The sequence below is a fragment of the Orycteropus afer genome, unplaced genomic scaffold (genome assembly GCF_000298275.1).
Source record: "Orycteropus afer afer isolate SDZICR_OR568_19922 unplaced genomic scaffold, OryAfe1.0 scaffold00267, whole genome shotgun sequence".
NCBI lineage: Eukaryota > Metazoa > Chordata > Mammalia > Tubulidentata > Orycteropodidae > Orycteropus > Orycteropus afer.
In genome coordinates, this window is record NW_006921854.1 from 2427889 (window position 1) to 2438344 (window position 10456).

The following is a 10456-nucleotide window of genomic DNA, read 5'->3' on the forward strand; positions in this document are numbered from 1 at the left end:
AACAAGAGAAATGGTAACATAGGTCCACACAAAAAATGGTCCATGAATGTTCATAGCAGCATTATTCATAATAGCTAAAAACAACCCAAATATTCACTATAAAAAGGAATGAAACATTGATATATGGTACAACATGGGTTAACCTTAAAAATGTGCTAAATGAAAGAAGCCACAATAAAAGTCCACACATTATATGATTCCATTATTATGACAAGTCCAGACAGAATAGGCAATGCTAGAGACAGGAAAAAGATTAATAGATGCCTAGACCTAAGGAGGGAGCTGTGGTAGCATAGTGCCTAAGGCACTTGACTACTAACCAGAAGGGTGGCAGTTCAAACCCACCAGGCACTCCTCAGAAGGAAGATGGGGCAATCTATTTCCCAAGGCAACCCAAGGAGGGGTCGCTATGAGTCAGGTCCAACTCGACAGCACATAACAACAACAACAACAACAGAGCTAAGGAGGATGGGGGCATTGAGGAGTGACAGCCAAACGGTACAGGGTATCTTTCTGGGATAATAAAATGTTCTAAAATTGATTGTGGTGATGGTTGCACAACTCCGTGAATATACTAAAAACTACTGAACTGTGAGAAAAAGAAGAAAAATAGCAGTATGATCACTGACACAAAATACAATCTCCATAAAATCAAATCAAACCAGTCGTTCATAATAAGTTACTGTTCTACTACTGTTATTAAACCCAAGGGGACTTTATCTCACTGGTCCTCATTTAAAAAGAGCACCATGTGATGATGCAGAGAACATGAGCCTTAACAACAGACTGAAACAAATCCAATAATAAAGTCTAGCCGGATTTTTATAATAATGTCCTCCAAGGTAGGTTAATGGCCAAAACTCAAAGCTCAGTCCAATAAAAACAGTTCCACGGGGAGCTCTAACAATATCCTGGACATGCAGCTCTCTTGCGAGTTAGCTTCATGTAAAGATGAAAATCAGAATGTCAAGAAGAACGTATAGGTCATATATTGTTCAAGCAATCCTGCCCAAGGTATCATTTCCTTGAAAACTGCCTTTCTGATTATACTATCCAAACACCTGAAGTATTAACCTTCTGTGTTACAGATAAAGGCAGATCCAGGGGTCTGATCCTCCACCTTGCGCTGCCATCACCCCACACATGCTGTGGAGGCCATCCCGTTCACCCCCAGGCCTCCTGTGTCCACGCACGGATTTAACACATGTTACTGAGCGCCGACTGTGCCAGGCCCTGTAGTGGTGGCTGGGATGTGTCCCTCAACCACACAGGTACAGATTCCTGGCCTGCTTACCCCCTCTATGCTACAAAGATCCCACCTGAACTCTCCTCACTGCTGGCTTCTCCTCACCCCCAAGCAGCAGTTCCAACCCAACCTTCACTCCCCCTCCGCCTCCAACAATGTCCCCTACTCCTCAGGCTGACATCCTTTTGTGAAGCTCCAGAGCTCCTCATGTGTAGTATCTACGTATGAGGCCATTTGTCGTATTAGATTTTTATTACTATCTGTCAGTCTCTTCCCAGAGTGTACACTTTTTTAAAGCAAGACCCCTGGATCCTGCCATGGGCCAATATGAAACCCCTGCAGCAGGCAGAATTTGGCATATAGTAAGCACCAAGTAATCTTGAAAGAATTCAACAAATCGGTGGTAAATAATGCTAGGTTTTAGCCTAACAGAAAGTCTAAGGTTAAAGGCTGCTCGTCCCTGCCTGCTTACCCAAACACATGCACCTAAGTGGAAGTGCGCATGGTACAATGACCTGTTTCTTGTAGATGCTGTAAAAAACAGAAGAAAGAAAGATCGACTACTTTTTAAGAGCTTAAGTATACGGAACGGATACCCTTTAGCATTAAGGAAATCTCTCTGGTCCAGAGAAGAGGGAGAAGTTGATAATCATCACACTGTTGTTGTTGTTGTTGTGTGCCATGGAGTCGGCCCCGACTCATAGCGACCCCTCCTTGGGGCAATATCACTACAGAAGGAGATTGCCCAACCTTCCCTCCAAGGAGTGGCTGGTGGATTTGAACCGCCAGTCTTCTGGTTAGCAGTCAAGTGCCTTAGGCACTATGCTATCAGAGCTCCCAATCATCACTTATCATTCCACAAATATTTATTTAGTGCATACTGGGCTAGGGTCCATGTTAGCTGCTGGGAAGACAGCTGTCAGCAAAACAGTCCTTGACCCACTGGACTTATAGTCAAAAAACCTGAATTTCTATTTATTAAATATGTATTATGTGCCAGGTTTATGCTAAGTACTTTACGTATACATTTACGTATATGTATATGTATACATTTTAAAGTGGATGACAGAGGAGACGCTGAACCTTGCCCTTAAGCAGAGAATTGCTAAAGCAAATGGAAGAAATGAAAAGGTAAAAGAGCTGAACAGAAGATTTCAAAGAGCAGCTCGAGTAGACAAAGCCAATTACTATAATGAAATGTGCAAAGACCTGGAGTCTGAAAACCAAAAAGGAAGAACACGCTCAGCATTTCTCAAACTGAAAGAACTGAAGAAAAAAATTGAAGCCTCGAGTTGCAATATTGAGAGATTCTATGGGCAAAATACTGAATGATGCAGGAAACATCAAGAGAAGATGGCAGGAATACACAGAGTCACTGTACCAAAAAGAACTGATAGATCTTCATCCATTTCAGGAAGTGGCATATGATCTAGAACCAATGGTAATGAAGGAAGAAGTCAAAGCTGCAATGAAAGAACTGGCGAAGAACAAGGCTCCGGGAATTGATGGCATACCGATTGAGATATTTCAACAAACAGATGCCCCATTGGAGGCACTCACTCAGTTATGCCAAGAGATTTGGAGGACAGCTACCTGGCCAACTGACTGGAAGAGATCCATATTTGTGCCCATTCCAAAGAAAGGTGATCCCACAGAATGTAGAAATTATAGAACAATATCATTAATATCACATGCAAGTAAGATCTTACTGAAGATAATTCAGAAACGTTTGCAGCAGTATATTGACAGAGAACTTCCAGAGGTTCCAGCCGAATTCAGAAGAGGACGTGGAACAAGGGATATCATAGCTGTTGTCAGATGGATCTTGGCTCAAGGCAAAGAATACCAGAAAGATGTGTACTTGTGTTTTATTGACTATGCAAAGGCATTTGATTGTGTGGATCATGACAAATTATGGACAACATTGAGAAGAATGGGAATCCCTGAGCACTTGATTGTACTCATGAGGAATCTGTACCTTGACCAGGAGGCTGTCGTTCGAACAGAATAAGGGGACACTACATGGTTTAAAATCAAGAAGGGAGTGGGTCAGGGTTGTATTCTTTCTCCACACTTATTCAATCTATATGCTGAGCAAATAATCCGAGAAGCTGGACTATATGAAGAAAAACGTGGTATCAGGATTGGAGGAAGAATCATTAACAACCTGAGATATGCAGATGATACAACTTTGCTTGCTGAAAGTGAGGATGACTTAAGGCACCTACAGATGAAGGTTGAAGAATACAGTCTGCAGTATGGATTACATCTCAACATAAAGAAAACAAAAATCCTCACAACTGGACCAATGAGCAGCATCACAATAAATGGAGAGAAGATTGAGGTCGTCAAAGAATTCACGTTGCTTGATTCTACAATCGATGCCAACGGAAGCAGCAGTCAGGACATTAGACGACGTGTAGCATTGGGAAAGTCAACTGCGAAGGAACTGTTTTGAGTGCTGAGGAGCAAGGATATCTCCTTGAGGACTAAGGTGTGCCTGACACAAGCCATGATATTTCCAATCACCTGGTATGCATGTGAGAGCTGGAGAATGAATAAGGAATACGGAAGAAGAGTTGATGCTTTTGAGTTGTGGTGCTGGCGGAGAATGCTGAAAGTACCATGGACTGCTAAAAGAACTAACAGATCTGTCCTGGAGGAAGTGCAGCCAGAATGCTCCTTGGAAGCAAGAATGGCCAGACTTCGTCTCACCTATTTTGGTCATGTTGTAAGAAGGGACCATTCCCTGGAGAAGGATGTCATGCTTGGTAGGGTGGAGGGTCGACGAAAGAGGGGGAGGCCTTCAACGAGATGGATTGATACGGTGGCTGCGACGATGGGGTCAAGTATAGCAGGGATTGTGGGGCTGGCGCGGGATCGGGCAGTGTTTCGTTCTGCTGTGCATGGGGTCGCTATGAGTCGGAAACGACTCGATGGCACTTAACAACAACAACAACAACATACATTTTAAGAACCCTATGATTTTTAGGAAAAACCCACCACCTGGTTGCCATCCAGTTGATTCTGACGCATGGCCACCCCAGGAGTGTCACAGGACAGCTGTGCTCCAGAGGGGTTTCCATGCCTGACTTTTAGGAAGCAGAACATCAGCCCTATCTCCCAAGGCACCTCTGGGTGGCTTCAAACCTCCAACCTTTAGGTTAGCTGTTTGTTGTTGCTGTTATGTGCCGTCGAGTCGGACCCAACTCATAGTGACCCTTCCTTGGGTTTCCGAGGCAGTCTGTGGAACACATTAACCAGTTGTACCCCCTAGGGAGCCGATGATAAAACCAAAAAACCAAACTCACTGCCACTGAGTCAACTCCGACTCATAGCGGCCCCCTTTGGGTTTCCGAGGGGGTAAATCTTTACAGAATTAGACTGCCCGGTCTTCCTTCCACAGCGTATGATAAGTACTATTGTTATTACAACTTTAAAGGTGAAGAAAATGAGGCTTGCAACATTAAGCATCTTGCCCAAGGACACACAGCCAGTAATTAGCCAAACAGTTGTATCTGATTCTATAACCTGTAACCACTATACTGATTCAGTCTTCTTACCATCAATCAGTGAAATGCTATTCCCTCCTAGCAGTGCCTGGTACCACATCATCATCAGAACATCATCCTCTTGCATCCTTACCTAGGTATCTTGGAAGATGCCCCATCCTAAGAGGACAACACGATCTGACCTTCCACCATGATACGCAGGCCACTATGGGACAACTGTGAGGAATCGACTGTATGATTCCTTTTTAAAACTGGCTTGTTCTCGTCCGTACATCTGTATTTTTAAATGTTCAGAAAAAAAATTTATACTAAGGGTCTAGTTCCTTCCAAGACAAGGAGCACATTCAGTTGGAAAAGCCAAGGGCTCGACAAAGAATCATTCAAGCACTAACAGTTTACAGTGTTCTTTCATGGTTTGAAACAGGAGCAGGGGCAAGGAAGTCATGGGCAGGGAACTGAAGGAGCAGAGGGAACCAGAGGCCTTGCTACCAACAGCTTCTTTTTTCTGATTGGAAAGATTCAGTGACCTCCATTTCAACAGAATAAAAGTCAAGTGTAATAATATTTCTCCGTGTTTTGATAGTCTAACTAGGAAAGTAAAAAAGGGATTCAGGCCCAACTCCAGCAGGCGGGAGTGACCGGACTGACTCAGACAAGTCTCCCCTTATCGACACGACCTACTGGGCCAACCCTGGGAGCTAGAGCTTGAGCTCCTCCCGGCAGCACAAGAGGCGTCAGCAGACACAGCAAGCAGCTCTGTGCTAAGATAGAGGGCCTCAGGCTGAGTACCAAGAAACGTGAGACCCTGCATCCCACCGCCTTTGCTAACTTCCTGCTGCCCTTACAAGTCAGCCAAGCCCTCCGGAACCTGGGCAGGTGACCACTTACCACCTTTCCCTTCCTACCTTTCACCTCACCCTGGCTTCTGGACTCCTATTACCTTTCTTTTAGAAATCTATTTTGACTTATATTTTATTTCCTTTAAGTTCTCTGTTCTTAATCCATCCTTTAGCTACTTTGAACAAATTATAGCAGACTACCTAAAAACCAAGGATGCTGTAATACGGCATAGTTATTTTTCATATTAAAAATAACACAACATTATATTTAAAAAAGTTAAACCCATAATCTCAAAACGCTAATAAGACATGGGTTCTTGTGTTTTCATATTAATACCCGGACTCCTTCCTAATGACACTGTTTACTCTTCCTTGTCCACACAAAGAAAGAATGAGTTTCAATAACGTTTACTTCATATTTTATTGCCTTGGATATAGGGCAGTGACTGTTTAATGGGGAAAGTTCTCACCGCTGACCTGGAGGGACTGACTTACCTACAGGAAGCCTTCTGAGTGGGATAGATGAACTCACATTTCCCATGGATGCAGTAACCATTGAGATTTTCAGGGCAAGGCATGTGGTTTCCAATATAAACATCTTCTCTTTGATCACTTGCATCTTAAAAGAACATAAACCAGGTCACTAAGTAGTGAAAAGCAATGAGAAAAAAATAAGGACTTTTTCAAAGATCCTGAGGGAGCAAGTAAATTTATTCCTGGTCAACTACCTGTTGGCTAATTTGAAAGGAAATTAGTTAAATAGGAGGATGGATAAGATCCGAAGTCCCTTCCAAGTCTCATTATTCCACAAACACAGCAGGTTTAGATTCAAAGCATTTAAAAGCATCCAAAACATTTAAAAATACTTATTTGCAGGATATGACCACCATAAGCTACTGTGTAAAAACAATCTGCCAAAGAAAACGAAACTTTGTGAAATAAATGAATCCTAGGTCTAGAAGAAAAATCACCTCTGTGGCAGCAGACGGAATTAGCATTAGCTGTTAAGGAAGTGACTGACTCTAATCACTCACACGGGGGCTATGAAAGTGAGGCCAACAAACACTGGAATGGCAGAGGACAGGTTATGGGATTCTGAAATCTGGGGTGAAAAGTTTATTTCTGGAATGAAAATGATCAAGCACATTGATTTTTTTTTTCCCCAAGTGAAAATAGCTTTGTTGTTCTTTTTATATAGTTTTTTCTATAGGATTTTTTGTGTGTGTGTGCCCATGTGTGTAGGTTTATTTAATAATTTTCAACATTTTCAAATAATAACGAGTTGCTGCCAGCCGTGTTCTGACTCACGGTTTTACCCCAAGCGCATCAGAGTAGACTGACGCTCCACGAGTTTGCTCTTTTCTTAATTAATATTTTATTGTGTTTAAGGTGAAAGTTTACACAACAAACTAGGTTCCCATTTAACAATTCCTAGGCAAATTACTCAGCGATACTGGTTACATTTTTCACAATGTATCACTGTTCTCATTTGTTCCGTTTTATACTGGTTTTAAATGTTTGCTATAAAAAAAATATAGAGAATGTGTAAAAAAGAAATTTAAAATCACCTGAAATTCCTGCATCCAAAGAGAGCCACTGTTACCGCATTCATTTAGACTCAGGTATATTTATTTGAACCGAACTGAGGAAGATGGACACGTGGTGACTACTACCACCAACAGAAATGGGAGAGGAAGGCCAGCTGGAGGTAGAAGGACCCAGTCTTCAAATCAGTCATATTCACCCCATTATTTCATGCCCACTGGCACACAGTTATACATCTACACATTTTGAAATAGATTTTTGTGCTTCTTTTTTTGTAATACAAACCAAACCAAATCCATTCACTGCAATCAAACCTATTCCAACTAATAGCACAGAGCAGAACCGCCCCGTAGGGTTTCCAAAGCTGTAATCTTTACAGAAGCAGACTGCCTCCCCTTTCTCCCATGGAGTGGCTGGTGGGTTGGAACCATCAATCTTTCGGTTAGCAGCCAAGTGTTAGGAAAAGGTCCCAGGGCTGCTACTGTTACCAGCTTATAGCGACTCTGTTCAGTATTATCACTGTGACCTTGAGCATACTACCCTCTAAACCTGAGATATCCTGTCTCTAAAATGAGGATCAGGCAGAGTTTTGAGAGTATTATACCAGAAGATGCATGCACAGACCTACCAAAACAAGCAGTTATCTATGCAGGTCACCGCGTACCTTCCCAAAACGCAAGTACAGGTGCTAATAAAATCTAAAGAGTGTTGATGTCAACAAAGTAAGGATGAAACAGGAGGCCGCGTGTATATATGTATGTGTGTGGGAAGGGAGCAGACAACGGAGAATAGAGGTGCCAAGTGTGAAAAACAACTAAAAAAAGAAATTTTTATATAAAAGGAAAAAACCTTTAATGATTATTAAGCTCATGACAAGTCAATTAAAGCAGAAAGATTAAATCACCCCTTACCAGACCAAAGTAACGCCATTTTACCTCAAAACGTACGTATTTATAGTATACTAATTTAATTTATGGAGTCACTGAGAGGCACAAATGGCTAAGCACGCAACAACTAGCCAGAAGGCTGCAGTTCAAACCCATCCACAAGCACCTAGTAAGAGGCCTAGTGACCTGCTTCTGCAAGGTCACAGCCTTGAACACCAGGCAGCAGGTTTACCCTGCACACATTAGGTCACCCAAAGTCATCATCAGCTTGATGGCAGCTATCAATAAAAAACTTAATCCAGGTCTAGAAAGAGAACTGCACTACAAGGCAGGGTGTCCAAGAGGGGCGCTGAACAAGATCCGCACTGTCCACGGATGGACAGTACTAGCCACGCGTGCAATTTAAAATCTCCTAGGAGCTGTACTAAAAACGTATAAAAAAATTGAAGAGAAGGTGAGTTCATTCAGTGACAGTTTATTTAGCCCAATCCCGGTTTCCCCTGCTACCCAGAACGTCCCTGCGAGGCCTCCTGTAAGCTGAGACGGCAGAGAGCAGACGCAGTCGCCACTAACTTATACGGGAAAATGTTGAGCATTCCCAGACCCAAAAAATAACCTAGCAAATTATCCCAACTAACACGAACCCTACACTAACACAACACGGAGTGTTCACAGACACAGTTCAAAACCATGGTGGCTTAATGCTGAGATGCTGAGTGCAGTTCCCGGGGAAGGAGCTTGGTGGCGCCACCCTCACAGCTCGGGGTACACGCGACCTCTTTAACTGCCCGCCGCAAAACAAAGGTTGAACGCTAGTTTCACTTTTTGTCTTTTTCCATAAAAGTGAAAATCCTCTTCAGATTTCTTTTGGCTCACGAAAATAAGTACTAATGTAGGTCTTTCACAAAAGCAAAGCAGCATTAAGCGAACTTGAAAAGCAGGGGATACCTGTATCCAAAATATCATTTCACCACGTGATCAGTATTTTTTAAATTGAGGTATTTTATATTTTTTATAAGTCATCAAAATCCAGTGATTACTTCACACCCACAGCACATACCTGGGCAGCCACAGTTCAAGTGCCCATGTGGGACTAGTGGCCACCACACTGGATAGCGCAGAATGGATGATGGATTCATTCATCACCTACTGATCACCTTCTACAAACCAGGAGCTATGTTAGGGGCTAGTCAGACCAAATTAATTAAGATACAGCCTGTCCTCCAGCTTCCAAACCATAATTGTGTCAGCAAAATAAATCAATCTCTCACTAAGACTATTACAATCATAAGCATCTATCACAACATGTAAAATACTGTATTACAGTGATTTGATTTTCAATCAGTTTCTACCATTAGACTGTGAGCTCCTTGGGACTGTAGATTTTGTGTTGTGTGTTTGTGTATAAGCTTTGCCATTTAGAATGACGTGCGTACAGGACTTCCGGCAAGATGGTGGAAGAGGTAGAATGATGTACAGTGGTTGAGAGCTCAGCTCTAAAGTCAGACTGCCTGAGCTCAACTCCTGGTTACAACACAGTCTAGCTGGGTGACGTGAGGCAGTCGCTTCACCATGCCTGTGCCTCAGTTTCCTCATCTGAGAAAAGAAGACACTAATGATCTTTATTTCTCCTAGGGCTGGAGTCAGGACTAAATGAGATCACAAGTGTAAAGAACTTAGAAGAGTGCTGGGCACATAATACCTGCTTTATATAAATATTACCAATTATATTACATATTCAACAAATGTTTATGGATTGAATGGATTCTAATTTTCACTTGCTGATATGTTGTACTATAAAAGTCTTCAGTTTTACAACTTAAAATCCCTTACCGAGAGAAAAAAAAATTATGAATTGTATTTTTGTTGTTTCCCATTAACTATCTGAATTATCAAAAATGGCTTCTACTTTGAACGTCTGAGTGTCTGAAGTATATTCATCTGTCCTACCCTGTGTCTCACAGCACAGGTGGGAACTTAACTAATCTTTTATTAACACTTGTGATCAAATCAGAAGACTTTCTTAAAGCAATTAGGTTTGATGAGAAATAATTTAACAATGATCAAATTAATAAAAGGACTTTTAAAGCTATGGTTTCAAACTGAAAATGCTATTGTACATTCCCAATCAGTCCATTAGTGACTTGAGAAAAGCACTGTCTCCCACAGCACTCGTCACCTGACAACTCTCAGAACATGGTATTTTCATGGTGTGACAACAACAGGGAAGTGTCCATTTATGGGACTACAGAGGCTGTGGTTGTGAACTAACCACCAGTAATAAGGCACTGTAATATGTATAACAACAGGACCGTACTGGTCTGGGGAGGCTGTGGTAATATACTAACCTACCTCTTATTAGGGAGCTCTGGTAGCATAGTGCCTAAGGCACTTGACTGCTAACCAGAAGGCTGGCGGTTCAAACCC

At 42.2% G+C, this 10456-nt stretch overlaps 1 protein-coding gene across 1 annotated transcript in view; it reads right to left on the bottom strand.

Annotated features, from left to right (window-relative positions):
* LOC103205054 (tomoregulin-1) overlaps nucleotides 1–10456 on the bottom strand; it is a 124426-nt gene that overhangs the window by 12353 nt on the left and 101617 nt on the right. Inside the window, exon 8 of the mRNA XM_007950320.2 lies at nucleotides 6093–6216. Coding sequence (XP_007948511.1) covers nucleotides 6093–6216 — 124 coding nt within the window. The remainder of the gene's footprint in view (nucleotides 1–6092; nucleotides 6217–10456) is intronic.